The 18,903-nt window shown below is 33.2% G+C and overlaps 2 protein-coding genes across 5 annotated transcripts; both read left to right on the forward strand.

Annotated features, from left to right (window-relative positions):
• The first annotated feature begins 824 nt into the window (after window positions 1–824).
• Window positions 825–6,586, forward strand: LOC18609362 (Sterile alpha motif (SAM) domain-containing protein). Of its 4 annotated transcripts, none has more exons than XM_018115038.2 (8): window positions 825–1,306; window positions 1,637–1,779; window positions 2,298–2,347; window positions 2,447–2,997; window positions 4,019–4,099; window positions 5,416–5,478; window positions 6,055–6,094; window positions 6,351–6,586. In XM_018115038.2, the coding sequence occupies exons 1-8, from the start codon at window positions 1,253–1,255 to the stop codon at window positions 6,356–6,358; spliced, it is 990 nt and encodes a 329-aa protein (XP_017970527.1). In that variant the 5' UTR covers window positions 825–1,252; the 3' UTR covers window positions 6,359–6,586. The 4 variants fall into 4 exon arrangements, with proteins under 4 accessions (XP_017970527.1, XP_088659580.1, XP_017970528.1 ...); XM_088803454.1 differs by having other exon boundaries at window positions 826–1,306; window positions 6,055–6,073; XM_018115039.2 differs by lacking the exons at window positions 6,055–6,094; window positions 6,351–6,586 and adding an exon at window positions 5,839–6,048 and having other exon boundaries at window positions 826–1,306.
• Window positions 6,587–10,802: 4,216 nt separating this feature from the next.
• Window positions 10,803–12,100, forward strand: ZFP5 (zinc finger protein 5). The gene has a single exon (XM_007044434.3). The coding sequence runs from the start codon at window positions 10,950–10,952 to the stop codon at window positions 11,700–11,702; it is 753 nt and encodes a 250-aa protein (XP_007044496.1). The 5' UTR covers window positions 10,803–10,949; the 3' UTR covers window positions 11,703–12,100.
• Window positions 12,101–18,903: the final 6,803 nt, after the last annotated feature.

Raw genomic sequence — 18,903 nt, forward strand, 5'->3', positions numbered from 1 at the left:
GATTTGTTTTTGTTTATTGAAATTTTTGTAAGAAGTGTTATTTAAATAGAGTGGATTGTAAAAGAACTGTAAAGAAAAATTTAGATAAGTTTTAACAAATTTAATCAAAATTATTGAAAGATGTAAAAAATTATTTTGATAATATTTTGATATATTTTTTTATTAATAAAAAAATTCAATTTTATGAATCAAATCATAAATTTTAAAATAAAAAATAAATAAAATATTTTTTGTTAATTTGAAATAAAAATAAATAAAATAAAGAAAAATAATGGGATCAACTGAAAAAATAAATGTGAAAAAAGCATAATTCGTCACATAATATTATGAATGATTGGAAAATAAAATGAGTATGTAAAATAATTCCATTAAATATTTTGTCATTAAAAATTAGCACTTTGTAAAGAAAATTTGATTTTTAACTTCATGTTAAATCTTAAATAAATTTATCGTATAAATTAAAACTTTTTAAATTTTAAAAGTAAAACATCTTCTTCTTTTATAATTGAAAAGCTGTTTTATAAATCAAAACAAACATCCGCTTAGTTTTTGACCTTCGGAACCCCATTTTCTCCTCATCCCAAAAAAATGAAAATCTAAATGAAAGGCATGTTAAAAGTTGAAGGATGAAACAGTTACTTAAAATCCTTCTGTATTTGCTTCCTACTAATTATTTATGATCATCATGGCAAACGGCAAATATTTTAGTTCCATTATCCCAATTCAGAAGTCCCCCGTCTTTATTTTGTGGTACTTTAATTTATTTCAAACCGCCTTTTACTTTTTTTTAGAAGAAAGAGAAAAGGATTTGATGAATTAATCGGACGTCCCCTATTCTCATCAAAAGAATCGGACGTCTAATATTGATGTAGACCATACAAGATCGATCACACTGTAATATCTCCTGAAACAGCGCCATTCTTCCTCCCAGCGACCTCCGTTTATTTTCTCCATTCCTCTTCGATACCAAAAAAGTAATCTGATTCTCTCTTTCAAAACCCTATAAATTTTTAAAAGCAGATTTCTTTTTTTTAAAACAGTCCCGTTTAAGACTACCTGTTAAGTGAAGTGCAAAATCTCCGAAAAGGGAACGGTTAATTTTTCGCCATTGAGGTGTTTTAGGGTTTTTGTTTTTAAGCGATGTTCTTTTTTCTTTTGGAAGGACGATGATAAGCTTCATTTTTGTCGGTCCTCCAAAAGTTAAAAAAGAAAGAGCCGATTAAGCCAGATTTAACGAGTCTAGGGTTTCTTCATGGCAGAAGATTCGCGGGGCCGTGTCACTATCACTCTCGGTCGTCGCGGCCAGGTATTTGTTTTACTTATTTTCCTCTTAATCATTTTTTTGTTTGTTTTTCCATAGTAATTAGTGATGTTGGTTACGTATTTGTTTCCGTTGCTGATAAAATGTAGGAAATACGTTGGAAATTAGTAGGAAATTTAAGTTCTGCTATAAATTGTATTTACTATTTAACTTCAATTTTGAACAATTTAGTTTACCATGGTTGGGTTTTATTCATTTCTTCTTTAAATTACTTGACTTTTTTTTTAAAATTCAGTCTAGTTTCTTTTTCATTTTTTATTAGTGTTTTTGGCGGCTTGTTTGTAAAGCTGAACTTTAGTCATTTTGTTGCTGTAGGTGGTGAAGAGGGCAGGACCTGCATCAGATGTTGATTTTTCTGATTCTCTGCCTGTTGCTGGAAGTAAGCGGTCTGTAAGAGATAGGTTAGGAAGCAATGTAGATGGCTCCTTGTTGCGTGGAAACCAGCTCAACAACAAAAGGTATGTTTTTAGGATTTTTATTGTTGTTTTCTCAGCATTTTGAATTCTTGCTTTGCAATGTTGGTGCTTGTGCAATGGCTACTTAGGTAAATACTCTGAATTTCCTGGTGGATGATGGTGATGATGCTGTTGTTGTATTCATGTCTCGTGGAGCTTGCAAAATGGACCCATTATTTTAGGGTATTTGTTTCATTGTAAGGGTAGTTTGCTGTTACTACTGATTGCCAGGTCTTGGGAAGTGACGTTGGATGTGTGTGTGTGTGTTTAAATTTTTTCTAAGCTTTTCCTATAGTTTGGAGGTCAGGAAGGCATGCCTGTTTCCACTTTGAGTGTTGGATATGCACTCAACAAGGATACTTTAGGGAAAATAAAGCGTTGGAGAGACATTGACCATGAGAGCTAATACTTTGCCCTAGCTTTGGTGTTTACATTCTATGTGCATAAAATATTACCCTATTAGTTTATTAATGAAGTTTACTTAGGTAAATAGTTACGGTGCTGTTTTTCCTTTTCTGCAGACAAAGAGGGGATGGTCATACACCAAGCTTGAACACTAATGGTTTGAATGGTAACAAGCATACACCTCAAGTTTGCAATATGTTTTATATTTTCTGATTTCTGGACTCATTATGAGATTACTAATATTGCTTCTTTTGAATAAATAAAGATGTTCGCATTGGTAAAGATGACCTTCGCTTGAAACTCATGCAAAAAAATGTGTTTAGACGGGCTCAGAGTGATGATAACCAGAAGGTCATGGACCTCCGTGAAAAGTTGTCAAGAATGGGACAGCCTCCACTTAACAGTTATGAGGCACGGCAGCGAATGCCTGAATCAAGGGAAACCAGTATCTTGGGCAGAATTCCTTCCACAAGAAGTGCAGATGATTTGCCTCGCATGACCTCATCAAGAAGTTCTTTTTCTCCTTGGACCTTAGATCATTTAAGACAACGATCACCAGACAGAGTAATGGGTGTTTCTAGGGGTATATCTCCCCCAACAAATGCTGAAGAGCTACAGAGAAGGCCACTGAACAGGACGTATGACAATGTGAGAGCAGTTCCATACATGGGCAAAGATGTTCTTGATGCTCCAAGGCCTGTGAGTACAGCATCTTTTGTTACAAAGTCCACAGTGCCTACCACTTCGGCAAAGCCTATGCCACCAGGTCGCCCAATTCCTCCTCCAAGCAGCATTGTACAAAAAAGTTCATACTCTGTACGTACTATTTGCTGTCTACTTTGCATTCTACTAGTGAAGGGTGCTATGAACATGTTTTGCATCTATCTTTTTAGCATTATATTTTTTTGTGAACATCAGCTGCTTATGTTCGTCAGTTGAATTTGTTCTTTTACCATATAACTCGTGACATACTTTGTATGATAATTTTATGTCATGTTTGCGGTTAAATCAATAAAAAAAACTGTGTTATGTCATTCTCCTACTACTATGCTTGGAAAGTCGAGACCTATCCTAAAAATTTTCTCTATATAGTAACTTGTCTAGATCTTTCTGTCTATTTATTTTGTTGTCAACCATTTCTAGTTGGTACAGGATAATATGCTGTTCAAAAAGTTTAAGAACCCATTATCTTTCTGTTGGTTTCCAAATTAGGTTTTGAAAACTAAATAAACATTAAACTTTAAGGTATTTGACATGCACATCCTTGACCTTATTCTATGAAGTGTCTGATATTGTGGGTAGCTAATAGTCTGGTTGCATTTGGTTCTGGACAAGTGACAGTGGAGGGCGCTTTGAAGCTGTATGTTAATGTGCCTAAGTGTGTGTTCTTACATCCATGGAATTTCAAGAAGTAGGTGCTACATGTTCTTTAAGAATCCCCCCCAACCCCACCCCTTGTCACTACCTCTCTGTGTCCCACACACACAGAATCTTCTCCTCTATGAAGGCATTATCATTTTTAACTTTTGCAAATCAACTCTGAATCCTAATAATTCCTGCACTTTCTCTTATGCCTCTGTACCATTACTTTTTTCTTTTTTTGCTAACCTTTCCACTTCTTGGTTCTAGCCATATTTTTGCAGAACTTCTTACTCTGTTTTGTATCAAGTGTTATATGCTATTTGTTTTGCAGTCTGTGGATAAATAACTAGTCATGATGTGATCCCAAAGACTTATATTTTAGAAACTTATAAAGTTATATGCATACAGTGATCCATAAGATCCAGTGTTTAAGATGCATTCTTACCTTTTTCCTTTTTGGCTGGCTGCTAAGTAGGGAGATGAACAACAAACTGTTGAAGGCTTGCTACATTCACTGGGGTTGGGAAAATATGTCATCCTTTTCAAGGCAGAGGAAGTAAGTAATAGAGTTCTTTAGTTAAATTCTCCCTGAGTAAGGATTAATTTTTTTCTGAAATAAAAAAAGTGTTCATGAGATGCAGGGGAAGAATAGTCAGTGAAGAAAGAAGATGAATTACATTAATATGTTATTCTTAATAATAGTTTGTCGCTTGCTCTTTGTTTTTTTGTGTTACTTCAGTTCGTTTAAATAGGCCCGGGCTACAAGCTGTGTGTTTCAGAAGTTTGGCACTATTGGTGCAATGCAAGATCTTAGAAATCTTTTTTCAGCTTCACCTAATGCAGATAGTTGTTGAATTTTCTGATTGGAAAAAAATATTATAGCATCAATAGTGATTTAATTAAATACATCACTTTCAGGTTAGGTTGTCTAGCTTGGTTCTGGCCCGTTTGTGGTTAATGTAAAGATATTTTTGCACATATATGTGTAAGTGGTAATAAACATACTACTTTTGCAGAAGTGAAGATTAAAATGTATGTCTGATGTCCCTAAATTGGAACCCCAGTGATTAGATCTAGAGATATTCAACATTGAATTCATATATTTGAACCTTAAAATTGGGTGGGGAGGGGGGGGTTGGAGTTTATGGGATGAAAAAGGGATACCTCATGTTTTGTATCCTTAAGCTCAATAAATTTCCTCTTGTAATAAATAATATTTTAAAAAAAAGACATGGATGTTTCATGAAGAAAGCAACACTTGGGTCTCTCCCCATGCCAAATTGGCGCCCATCTCCCTGGAATGGCAAAAAGGGATGGGGCTATTTTTTTTTTTTTTGAAAAGCAATTTTATTAGCCTTTCAACCGGCATGCCATTTGATGTTCAGTAATAGAAAGATAACGAATGTTTTTATGCAGGTATTGTGTTTGTTGTTGTAGGAAATTTTTATTCAGGATAATTAAATAGGGAATATTACCACTAATATTTTCTTGTAGCTCTAATAGTTTCCAATTGATGCTTGGCTTGTGTTACAAAGCCGCAGGCATGTCCACTATCTTTTGTGATTTTATTTAAAATAAAATATTGACTTGAAAAATGTTGGATATGGTCATTTTGCCTAAAATGACTGACATTAGCGTGTTTCAAATGGTTGCAAATACTGGTAATGTTGTTAAAAAAGTATAATTTCCTAGATGGAGGTGGTTGCTTTAGCTGTTCTATCAGACAAATCTTGAAGATTTACTTTACTCTGTATTTACGTTGTTGAAATCCCATGGATTTATATTATGATGTTCATTGGAGAATTGCTTGTTGGTTTGTTTTATCCGCACTCTCCTTGTTTGGCTGATCTGGAGATTTGATCTTTTACTCAGGTGGATATGACTGCATTGAAACAGATGGGGGAAAATGACCTGAAAGAGCTAGGAATACCTATGGTATTGTACCCTTTTTTTTGTATTTGTATTGTTTATTGTCAAAATTTTCTGTTCTAATTTTCATGATTGATGCGTCCAAACTAATAACTGCTGCTTAACTCAGATCTGATGAGTTAGATTCTCAAAGTTGAATTTTTCAAGCATGTCTATATAGTTCTCATATTTTCTTAATTAGATGTCATCAGTTCTGAAAACATTTTTGTTAAAGTAATCTTTATTCTGTGCATGTAACTGGGACTGATTTGAGTGCCTAAGTACAATATGCTTTATCTGTGTCTGTGGGCCTCTATTTCTTTTACATGGAATTTGGGTTACCTGTTGCCTAAGCCAAATTCACTCTAACTCAAGGCTCTCATGTAGTTCTGTGCCTCTGTTCATTAACTGTTCTGGATAATTGGTGGCTTGAGAATATAAAGCTTGCTATGAAGTTGATTAGATGGATTATAGTTGATAAGTTTCAGTAAGCACTATGTACTAGGAAATCATGGATTTTCCTTGCTGCTAAGTTCTAGTTAAAGTTACGGCTTACTGCTGAGTAACCTGCCAACTAATTGTTTGACTTTGGAGGGACTGCAGTATCCAGCTGCTAATCAAGGTGCGGATGACAACATTTGCAGTATGCCTCTTGCTCACATTGAATTTTATGGGATTTGAAGTAGTAAAATGGGCTGTGATCAGAGTGTTTTCTAGAATCAAATCCTGCCAATAAAAAACAAATCTATGATCATGATCATTATTCATTTGAATGTAGTTTGGTAACGGTTCACTCTCTCTCTGTCTCTGAGTGTGTGCAAAATGTTATCTTAAGGTATAGCTGTTGTAATTTACATAACATGCCAAGTTGTCCCTAATGAAGGTGGTTTGAATTGCAGGGCCCTAGGAAAAAGATTCTTCTTGCTCTTTTGCCCCGTACCAAAAGGCAACCATGATTATTTGTTCATTTCGTACGATGGGGTGCTCATGTTAGTGAATCTTGTCTAAGTAAAACCATTGTATCTCTCTTTTTGGGTTAGAAAGTGACCCATAAATCAGTTGTCACGTTTTTGAATCTAATGCTGATTAATATTCATAGATGGTGGAAAGAAATTTTGAGTTGTTTTGGATTTCATGTTACCTGCTTTTAGTTCTTTCCGGCCAGAAACAAATGGGTGTTTGATCAAATTCAACTGTCTTCACTAGATAGAATATTCTTGCAAATGATTGCAATCTGGAATCTGAAATGTTCTGATTTGCGGAAAACTCTAGTTTAGAAGCCTGTATTCTACCTAATCTAGTTTGCTTGGGGCAGCTAGCTGTCTAGAATCCTTATGCAGGAAATATCCTTGCCCTTTCCCCTACTTGTACTGTTTTAGAAGCTCCGTTTTCTTTGAAAATAGGCATGCATGTCATGTGGTGCAGGTGACTTTGCTTTATGATTTTTATACGCTTGTAATCTTTTTCGAAACCAAGGTTCTCCTTACAAGCAAAAGATCGAGGTTAAGGTACCTGTTCAAACTTGTTCCTGCTGACATGGGACCCCGTCGTCTAAGCGCCAGGCCATGGGGCTGTAAAATTGTGTAAAGGTGGCACTCGGTTTTACTTCTGGAGAAGAAAGATGGGCCCTTTAGCCCTTAAGACGTCTTCTCTAGTGGAAGCAAATGGTATCAAAAAACAATGTGATGGGTAATAACTAATAAGAGAAGAACAAGGGGAGAACATAAAAGTTGCCTCCACCTACCAACATGAATAAAGAAAACTACATGTGGTTTGTGTCAGAAATAAAACCGTATAGGCATAGCCTGACGGCTGGGACTTGGGTTGTCCAGGATTTCAGCACAATGAGGGGGTGGGTCAATCTGCAAACAGAGACGATACACCAGGCTTCTATTTTGTCATAAGCACACACTTTGAGCTCCGCAGCCACCAGGAAGCATCCTGGTTTCCTCGTAAGCTTTACTTTCTACCATCAATACCATGAATTTGGTTAGTTGAGTTTGTCAATAGATTTATTGTATTTGGTCAGTATGTGTTCTTATATTCATTATGGTGACCATTAATGATTCAGTTAGCTTGATTTTCCATTAAGGTGTACTTTCTTTATGTATATGCTGTGTCGTTGAATTGTCTTCATTGCGCAATTATTTCCTTGATTCTTTGGCTATGGACGATTGAGAATGGACTTCCCAAAAATTCAAATTTCCATAAAAAAAAATTAAATTCTCTGCTTCTCCCGAACGAATGAGAACGTTTTGCAACTTGGCATGGATTAGTTGGGAGGAAATACGACTTTACTCTTTTCGACTTTTAGATTGTGAATTTCATATCATGGAAACGGATTTTATACAGTAAGAAAAAAGAAACATTCTTGGTATTTTAGTTGTTTTCGAAAGTTTATTAGTTGCATTTTTCAAAAAATCACTGCATTCAAATATTTTGTTTATTAATTGGTACATGAACTTTCTAGTTAAATAATAAAGTTCGAATCTCTTCTCCTCAAATATAAAAAAAAAGAAAAATCCATCAAAAAGTCACTAATTCCCTGCTGATTTTAATAAAACAAAAAGAGAGAAATGAAAAACAATATAATTGGTTATGTTCATTCCCCAGCTTCTTGTCTTTGCTCGTCTACCCACTAGTATTTTCTGACTTTTAATAATGGAGTTAAGAACATGCCCGCCGCCAGTTTTACCAGATAATTACAGCAGCCAAGATTGCAGCATGCTTTGAGAATGATTATGATATGAGCTTCTTAGCAATGAAGATTGCCTCCACTAATTTTCAAAGTGTATATAAGCCTGAACTATTGGTGTTGCAACCAGGAATCACAGTACGCCATGTCTTGATCATCAATTCATCATCATCAGCTTGAGCATTTTCCTGCCTTAATTTTTCCTTCTGAATTTGAGTTGGTCAAAATTGTGCTACCTTGTCTTTGCCTTTAACAAGTGGTCTATGCTTATGTACTTTGTTTTCTAGATTTTCTTTTGTTTTTTTTTTACCCGCAATAATCCATATGTTTCTTTTCTATAAAAAATAATCAACATGTTTTGAAATTCCTGGACTAACAAAACATGATGAATCTTAAAAATCAAGCCCACCTGATTTTGTTACGTGATTGCTTGCAACTTTTTCATTAATTTATTATTCTCACTGTTGTTTTTACTTGTTATCTGATGTTTTCCCGGGTTTCAAAGTACTACTAAAGTTGCAAGATGGCTGGCATGTTACATGCTTGTTCAAGAATTCCACCAGCTGGATGAATTAATTTGCTAGTGCCTTCCACACCTGCTTCTCCACCATGACATGACTGCACATTATCAGGATTTAGTACCAATTCCCTCTTTCTTCCAACACTGGGGAGTTTTCACCACTAGATTCTTCTGGATTCGTGAATGCCCGACTAAATAGAATTTCCATTGGGTAAAAATTGGATTATTTGCAGCATCTCATAATTAGATTAGATATAAATTAGCGCATAAAATAATGAATTGAAGTTGCTATTTCTCGTTTCAGGTATGCTAAACTGGTGCAAGCCACATCAAGATTCTCTATATATAATGGTTTCCAGGATTATATTTGGACAACAGAAACTTCAAAAGAAAGAGGCCTGAGTTTGAAATGTAGCTGGAGCAGGTGGGAAAAGCCTTGCATGTATATCAGCTAAAAGAGTGCTACAACTGTCTTTCTCTCATTCACAGTGAGCTTTGCTTCAAATATTCGATTGAGTGGTAGAAACACATTAGGCCTTGAATCTAATTTGTAGCTGAAATCTTAATCAACTTATAAATCACTAATTTATTGATTCATGTTGCCTTAGTCAATCTTGGCATTCTTCATGGTTTTCTTTAAGATATTTAAAAAGCATTTGGAGTTGTCCAGAAGAGAAGCAAGATTAGATTGGATGGAAACAGGAATTTTGTGGGGTGGCTGATGGTAGGGGCCACCCTTTTGATCCTCTAGCAAAGCAGGGGATAAATGAATTGAAACGAGCTGAAATCAATCAATCAACCAACCCACCCACCTAGCCACCATAATCCAATCTCCTCCAAAATGGCCTCAGTTTATTCCACATGCTAGGATACTCAAATGCTTGATGACAGCATGCCTACTTGGAATTCTCCTCCTAAAGCAAGAAAGTAATTTGAATAAGCTGGACAAAATATATATATATATATATATAAATAAAGGAGTAGGGAATTGATTAGCATGAAAGATCTATTGGTAGACTTCTTCCCACCAATGAAATGCGAAGGTAGAGACATTGAAATAACAACACAATCTAATACAGTTTCCAACCATGTCCCCAAAGCTACAAAAAGTGGGTCCAAGCAGAACAACTGTCCAACACATATGCTTTGATTATGTATACAATAATATTAGTTGATGACTTGATTCACCTGAAAACATATGCTTTTGGTATAAAATATAGGCTTTGCCTGCTCTAAGAAGATATGCCCAGATCTCTTCGAAGACCTTGATTAGTATATATGCTTACATCATTGCCCACTTCTTATATTCCTTTGTTTAGCAACTACTCTCCCTTAATATTATTCTAATCCCATTCCCAAAACATGGTCAACATAGACCCATTACACTACCCCTATTCATTTCCTTTTTTCATATATATAAAAAATAAAACACCTTTGTGGGTGGAGGATGATAGTTGCACAGAAGCTTCATCAAGTCTCATTTCTACAGAACTCAGCATTGTTTATGCATTATTTGGAGACCTGTGGTGGATGGGACTGGGCACCCAGAGTCATCATATTCATATTATTTTTTTGATTAACTACTAGCTCACTATGGCATATTTTATGATCAGCTTGGAGAGGTAGAGCGGATTATATATTACATACATTAATCCACTGACTAATTTGTTGGTTTAATTAATTAATCTATTCTTTGGATTATGGGATTTTAAGTACAGTGGGGGGAGGATATCTTGCAAAGTTAGAAGCCCTTCCTACCAGGAGATTACGTCCCCTTCTTTCTTTGACTTTTGTTTTTAGAGTTCGTATTATAATAACTTTAATCCCCTCTTCAGGAATGGAATATTTGTTTTAAATGTGCAAGTGGTACCATAATTGATGGTCTTTACCCATTTAAAATGGCTTACAGAACACAGAATTCCTCGTTAAAAAAAGCACACTGAATCCTCTTTGATTGGGAAAGTTTGAAGTGTATCTACTACAAAATGCAGCAAGTTTATTTCTTTAACTTATAAATAATAAACAAAAGGAAAAATCAATATTGCATGAGACGGCTTCTCTGATCTGACTTTTCCAAATTTCCATTTTTTTTTTTTTTGTCTATTGACCCTCGTCTACGTTTATGCTGTTCATGATTATTATAAAACTATTCCTCTTTAAGATGCATTGCATTGTTGGAAACCATAGAATTACTATAAAAAGGAAGACAAGCCAAACAACTCTTCGTCATAGGTACATTTAACGCTAAGCCAATTTTCTTTTAGTTTCCTTATTTCAAGTGAGATGGAAATGGATGCCTCTAGTCTTATTTCTCAGACATGCGACGGTGAAAATGGTTATTCTCCAGCTGCCTCCTGTGTCGAGAAGAAGCTTAGATTGTTTGGCTTTGAGCTTAACCCGAGTAAGAACAATGACAACTCCCTGAAAAGTTCTGCTGAAGGCGATGAAAGTGTAAACTCATCATCTACCAGGGAGACTCCTACCAAGGAGAAAAGCTCAACAGGAGAGACTGATGACAAGAAGTTCGAGTGCCAATACTGCTTCAAGGAATTCGCAAACTCACAGGCGCTTGGAGGTCATCAAAATGCTCACAAGAAAGAGAGGATGAAGAAGAAAAGGTTGCAGCTTCAAGCCAAGAGAGCCAGCATCAACTGTTACCTTCAACCTTTCCAAAACAGCCTTGGTTTCAGCTACCAAGGTTCCACTCCATGGTACTATGATTCTTCCTGTTACAGTGCTCCTGAGATCACTCTTTACGAGGAATCTCAAATCAGTTTCAACCAATACGAGCACGATGCCCATCTTAATGGCTCTCAGCCATCAAAATGGTATGCTCTGCCATCTCAAATGATCCCTTTTCAGCAAGATTCATCCATGTTCACGCTAACACACGCTGACAGATCGAGGGAAAACAGGCCTGTTGGTCTCAAGCCTTCCGCTTTGCCTTCATCAAAGCAAAGCTGTAAATCCTTGGATCTCCAATTAGGCCTCAGCTTGCAATCTACAATACAGAGTTCCTCTGGAAGTGGTATATAGCGCATATACATAAATCAAGGTAAAGGTAAACAGTGCCATGTCTTTTTCAATGATCATATGAATTCTTTCAACCTCTGAACAAAGCATACCAAAATTCAATACACTCGGGCTGGAGAACTTCAGCAACAGCTACACTGAAACTCAACCTATAATTCGATCACTGAGAGAGTATACAATTACGCCGCAACTGTTATCTCAATTTCATGACGGTGAAATGTCATACATACACATGATGCTGTATTTACTCTCGACAGATGTAAGGAAGCAAAGAGCTATCTGATTGCATATAGATGCCTGATCATCCTTTTCGGGCTGTCAATATTGAGAAAGAACCTGGGAAACCAAGATTTTCATTTTGTGCTCATTGTTGTCTATTTATGCACTATTTTTTGGCTTCATACCTTTTTTTTTTTTCTTTTGAGAATTTCATAGTTAAAATTGTTCATCTTTATCTATTGACAAAACCCATCAAAGTAACGTTCAGATTGCCACTATATATGTAGGCAAAGGCAAGCAATATTATTAGATAAGGTGCGTTGCAACCCTAATACTCCATTGCGTCCAGTATGTGGAGCGGTGAGCATTTTGATTGTAAGGTGAACAGGTTGTTGATTAATCTATGATATATTACTTGAAGTAATTGTCAATATACTCAAAACTTGGCAAATAAACAATAAGGGTTGATTTTGAACATGCACGCACATGTTTTAAGAAAAAAAAAAAAAAAGAAGCGGTTGACAATATAAGATTTCCAGAAAATTACTACTCGCTGTTGGAAAAACATTAATTTTGAATAACTGGAACCAGTCGTCACTGGATTCATCAACAAACTTACTTGCAGCTGGTTTGTTTAGAAATGAGTTGGGCGTACGTTTGACTGATTAAACAAGTTATTGTTTAAGGGTTATATCTAACATTGAACCAACGACTAGCTGTACAACACCTTTTAATTGCCTACAAATTAACGATTTGTCGTTTAACCAGTAGACAAACTTATCCGTAAAGATTTGTAAGCTCAAAAGCTTGTCATTTTGTGTCTTGTTTTCCAAAAGTAGTTGTATAATTTTCAAAGTCTAATGTTTGCTCAATTTATGAATGACTTGCCTACAGGTTATAGTAGTTACCTTGCTCTCTCTTCTACAACTCAATCATCCCAAATTGTTTTCTCTTTTCGAAGCTTCTTGCCTTCAGGCTATGACCCTCTCCTAAATTTCTTGCCACTCATTACTTGGCGTCATATGTTATTGCTTCAAATTAATAACTTGTTTGATAAGTCTGACCATGCGCGCATCAACAGCTTGCGCCTCCAAATCAAAAGTTGATTATCGCAAACAATCTTTCTTGTGTTTTTCCCTTCGTCCTATTAAATTTGGTGTGGGTTTCTTGTATTGGGCTTATGATTGCAACATGTTATGACTTGACACTGGTCATTCTAGAAATCTTGACCAAATTGATCGTGTAATCTTTGTTATTTTATAGTAAAATTATTGTGTTTATTATTATTATTATTTTTTGCATAGAAGCTTTCAGTTTTGACTATATATATATATAATTCTCTCTAATTTATAAAACAAACAGATAAATCCACTCGTTAAACATGTTTAAATGGTAAAATTATAAAAAAAAATTGAAAAAATATCTTAAATTCAAGCTATAACACTCTAGGTCTCCGTTGAAACAAGTTTTATGAGATTTTTAAATTAAAAATTTTAGATTTCAATCTTTAAAACGCCTATATATTGGATATAAAATCAACTTAATTAATTTAAAATAATCATTTATATCAATTTCACACACACACACATATATATATATATTAAAATTAACTTAATAAAGAATGAACAACTTGGAAATGTTAAACTTAAGGCGTTATCAATACGTAATTGAATATAGATAAAATACTTCTTAATAATACTAGTTAATTGAGAGTTGTGATCTAATACCAAATACTTGTTTGAGAGTAACCTTCTTTTATTGAATTTAAAAAAGAAAAACACGAGTTTGAGTGATTCTATCGTTGTTGTTGTAATCATGATAACTGCTCTAACAAATAAATATCAGGTTGATTATACTCTAAATATAGGGACAAAAAATTTGTCCCATTATTGAACCCAATAAAATTCTCTTCAATCTGTCAGAGGTCACAAGCATTTTGAAAGGAGATATAAGCATATGGACAAAGTAATCTTCAAAACTAGTTAATAATTTAGATATTATTATTGGCCGGCTGGTATTCTTTAAGGGAAAAAAAAATCTTAGATTATTTAAAGAATTACGGTCCAAATCTTTTATATATATATATATATTATAACTTATTAAAGAACAAAGAAAATTGCCCCTGCCCTCCTTATTTTATATACTAAATCTGAATTAAGTTACGTAGCATGAGACTTTAGCAATAAATGGATAATGAATCTTTGAAGATACGTGCGCTAATTAACTTAGATTTGCTACATAAAATATATAACATCCTTAGTTAGCATTACAGTACATGCATCCATAATAATGAAAATTCAAAGCCTTTGATCATCATATAATAAATAAAGAAATACATTCTCCTACTCTAATGACCAAAACAGCTAATTTATTAGTAATTAAATTTGAATATCTCGTAAATAGTCAAAAGTTTATAGAAGCACGCTATTATTTATCAATATTTATATTTAATATATATATATATATATATATATATAATGTTCTATTAACATCATAGAAGCAACAAAAGTATTATTAGTTTAGTTTATTACTAGCTAATAAAATTTTTTTAATTAATTAGTCTATGTATCAAGAACTTGGAAACGTAAAGTAAAAAATATACATTAAACTTTGTTCATCTCCAAATAATCGTTTTACTGAAAAAATAGAGTTTGAATTCCTATATCCAAATAAATAAAATAAATTCTTATTTACTATACACATTAAACTTTGTCCATCTTCAAAATTGACGATCATGACATATGAGATATGACACAATTAATATTCATATCTTTAGTAAAATGGGTTTTAATATGATATTGGGAGAGGACAAAAATAAACGGTAGACGGGGAAGAGAAGTTTTTGGGCTGCATGGTGGGGCTTGCACATGGCTTGCTTGCAGTGGAAGCCTAGCCGTTAGGCCTGCAAAATGAGGTTAGGTTGTGGACTCGATCCCAAAGGCGGGCCATTAGGGCTGATTCAAAGCCCGGTCTGGATTGTCCTGTTACTCCTTTTGTCAGGCAGGACCAATTACAAATTGACGATCAACATTTTTGTTTTATTTATTTTGTGTTTCTGTCCGGCTTTTTCTCCCTCTCCTTTGAAATCACTCTACCTCTTCTCTATCAATCATTTTAGGCCAGCTTGACATCTCCTTAAAAACAATCATATAATATTATAATTTAATAAAACAGAGCCTTTATTTTAAGCTAAGAAACAGAAGAAAGGTTAAAATATCTTTGTCTCCGTAATGCTAGCGACAATGAATTCAGTTCATACACTAGTGATTGGTTAGGTGCTAAGTCACTCTTCCTTCCCCACTCTAACAAAACCCTGGAATTTCATGTTAAAAAACCCAAAAAGAATAGCTAATAATAATTGAACAAGAATTTGGAATGGAATTTAATTTGCATCACATCAATGATTCTATGCCAGCGTTCAACAAAGCAAAAGCTGCCAGCTTTGTATTTTCCCCATTTGTAACATCATAAGATAATGCCCTCAACAGTTTTGCTAACACAGCGTGTTGATAACAATGATATACGCTTTGATTTGAATATTAGGCACAGGAGGTCTTCAGTAGTTGGATAAATCCCCCTGTTCGATGCTTCCCTTCCCAGGGTGACAAGGACTTCACACTTTCTCTGAAAGATGATGCCCATCTGTATTCGATTTCATTTCACCATAGGTCAATTAGTCCAGAAAATTAGAGCTTTGTCTTGGACGGCCCTTTGCCGACAAGTCCCTTCGGGAAGTCCTAAAGTATGTGGAGAAGATAAGTTAGGTAACCACATACATCCCAAGAAATTGATACGATTGTCAAAATCTAACAAATAAAATGTAAAAAAAAAAATTAAAAAAGAAACAGCCGAAGCAGCACTCTTGGAATCCTAGATGGAACAAACGCATATCAAGCAAAATTTTATTGGACAAAACTAATTTTACTACCCAACGAACAAATTGTTAACTACTAAAGAATTGATATAATATTTAAAATATTTTTATAATTTTATTTTGAATCAAATAAATTTTTATAATTAATAATTGATTAATTACTATTACTTAAAATATCACTTGTCATTTTATATTTATTTAACGCTAATTTGATGATATCATGACATTGATATAGAGGATAAAAATGTCATCATTTCATCATGTCAAACCAACATGTTACCTCAATATATATTATGACATATCAACATACACATCAATATCATATGACATAAAATGATAAGTGATATTTTGATTAACAATAATTAGTCAATCATTAGTAATAAAAATTTATTTGACTTAAAAAAATATAAAAATTTAATTAATACAAAAAAATTAAAAATTATTTAAATTTTCCATGATGAATATTGGAAGGAAGAATTGGATAAGGACTAGTTTCATATTATAGTTGACACCTAGCGACTAGAATTTGGGGTCCAACCGTCCAAGAGGCTTAATTAGAACCTCACATTCAATGCTAGCCATATAGCCAACAAACTTGGTGGTTTGAATATACTACTGTTTTCATTCGTCTCTAGCATTCCTTCAACTTGAGAAGGATGTTTCACCCGAAAGCCATATGACACCTCTAGTAACTCAACATATTCAATAATTTCATACAATAAATATGAAATTTAAGGGGGTAAACTTTTCCTTTAAAGCATGAAACAAAAATCATAATATAGGTACCAAAATTTACTTTAAAAGGGTGATATGTGCATTATTAATTCATTAAAAAGATGCACATATTATCTAATATTAATTAATAGCCAACTCCAGAAACTATTTAAAGGAAAGTTCGTTTGTAGTTCTTTTTTGCATAAATTCCTTTCTTGTGTGCGAATTATACTTTCAAGGGACAAAAGACACTAGTAGAAAATTTGTGCTCTTTTTTCCTTTCCTACTTTATTCTATGTGTGGAATCAATTTTTAGATGCATCCGAAGCTTTTATTTATTACCCATCATTATGATCTTACCCTCACCACTAACTGAAATACAAATTTATACATTTTAATCTTCTAAATACTAATCCTTCTTAATACGGCAGCATATTACTGACAACTATTTTTACTATTTATAAAATCGACTTTATATAAAATTTTAATAGTATATATAATTTATAATCGTGATTAAATAATTATAATGCAGCAATTGCAAGTGGTCATGAAATTATATGAACAATTTTCACCTTCTAATAATAGGGTTATTAAATGACCTATTAATACATGATGATTTTATTATCAGATTCAAAATAATTGTATCTCTTTTAAAACATGAATCTTAGATTATGCATCACATTATTTATAATCATCAACAAGGAATTACTATTTTTCTATATTAAAAAAAAAGAAATTTGAGCATGGGTTATATAAGCTTGCTCCCTTTGGTACATGAATATTTGTCTACGAAGACAAACCCTAAACGAAATCAAAAGAAAAAGGGAATTTAGTAAATAAAAAAATATAATTTATTTTTACCCATTATGGCATCCTATTTTGACTTGTTTTTTTTTTCTCTTTTCAACCGATAAGGTTTAGGTAAAAATTTTAAATTTAAATTGAGGTAAAATACAAAGATTGCCTTTGAGATTTAGTTGAAAATGCACTTACTTCCCGCTAGTTAGAAAACTATCTTATTACCCGTTTTGAGATTTGGTCAAATTATTTTTTTTTTAAAAAGTAATGATTTTAATCACTAAGTTAACTCTAAATGGAAAGATAAGTATATCTCTTTGTTATTTATTTTTCAATTTCATATTTGATTTCTTTTCTTTGTCAAAACCTTTTTGTTTTAGTTACAAAATTGTGAGATTTAATTTGTTATAAATATAATTAAAAATTTAAATAAATTTTAAAATTATCTTTAATTATCATCAAATTAAATTTTAATTAGGTTAAATTATAATTCAACTATGCGTTAAATATATTAAATTTTATATATTCCAATTAGGATAAATCATTATAATCCATGAGGGTTTATTAAAATTAAACTTACCCATATTATTTTGAAAAGCACTATTTATCTCTCTTGAAAATGTGGCTACTGTTAAGTTATCATTAATCAAACTAATATTTATTTAAACTCTAAAAATTAAAAATACTCTCATTTTTGTTTTTTTATGTTTTTTTTTTGTGTTTTAATCAATTTCTTTATCACTAAACCATTTTTTAAAATTAGTGGTAATTAATTTGTTTTAATTAAAGATAATTTAATGCATTCATTTCAAAATTAATATATAATTGAATTAAAAATAATTTTTTAGTATATATATCTATTAAAATTGAATTCAATAATAATTAAAGATGATTTTAAAAGTAATTAAATCTAACTGAATAAATACCATAATAATGTAGTTAAAAGAAATCTTGTGCGAAAGAAATAATAGAAAAACCAAGAGAGAATAGAGAAATAAATAATTAACAGAAGGTATTTATGTATTGTCATTTAAATTTTTCTTTGTATAATATTTTTATTTAAAGTTAATTAATAATTAATACCATTATTTTGTTTTAAAAAAGTGGGTGTATTTATTTGCAATAGAATATGAGGAGGTAATTCTAAAGTAAAAAATTTGGAATGAAGCGAAAGGTGCAAAGCATGTCGACGTCACGATAAATGATAATCTCATCAAAATGTTAAGGGGGTCCCATTGATTGCGATTTGTCAAGTTACCTTTCTAGCTTTGATTATGCCAATGAAGCTCCGGGGGCTTCCCCCGCCATTTGAAATGCTCCCACGAACCCCTGCTTCTTTTCCAAATCCCGCCTTTGCTACTCCCTCTAATGCACCTGATGCGCAATACGCACCCCTCCCCTCATATCCATCGCACGTGCCAATGCCTCATCCAAGCGGATGCGCAATGCGCCACGGCGGGCGCTGTTTAGATAGACGCATCGAAAAGTTTTTGAAAATCTTTTAACGATAACGATAGTGTAAAAATTACAAATAAAATAACGAAAAATATTACGATTACACCTAATTTCCCCTCCTATTTCTCGACCTCTTTGTTTTGC

This window comes from Theobroma cacao, chromosome 2, assembly GCF_053813885.1.
Source record: "Theobroma cacao isolate CCN51 chromosome 2, ASM5381388v1, whole genome shotgun sequence".
In the NCBI taxonomy this organism is placed as follows: Eukaryota; Viridiplantae; Streptophyta; class Magnoliopsida; order Malvales; family Malvaceae; genus Theobroma; species Theobroma cacao.

Coding starts and splice junctions, on each gene's coding strand:
- ZFP5 (XM_007044434.3), top strand. CDS start 10,950: ATGGAAATGGATGCCTCTAGTCTTATTTCTCAGACATGCGACGGTGAA.
- LOC18609362 (XM_018115037.2), top strand. CDS start 1,253: ATGGCAGAAGATTCGCGGGGCCGTGTCACTATCACTCTCGGTCGTCGC. Junction 1,307..1,636: donor CTCTCGGTCGTCGCGGCCAG/GTATTTGTTTTA, acceptor TTGTTGCTGTAG/GTGGTGAAGAGGGCAGGACC. Junction 2,348..2,446: donor GAACACTAATGGTTTGAATG/GTAACAAGCATA, acceptor GAATAAATAAAG/ATGTTCGCATTGGTAAAGAT.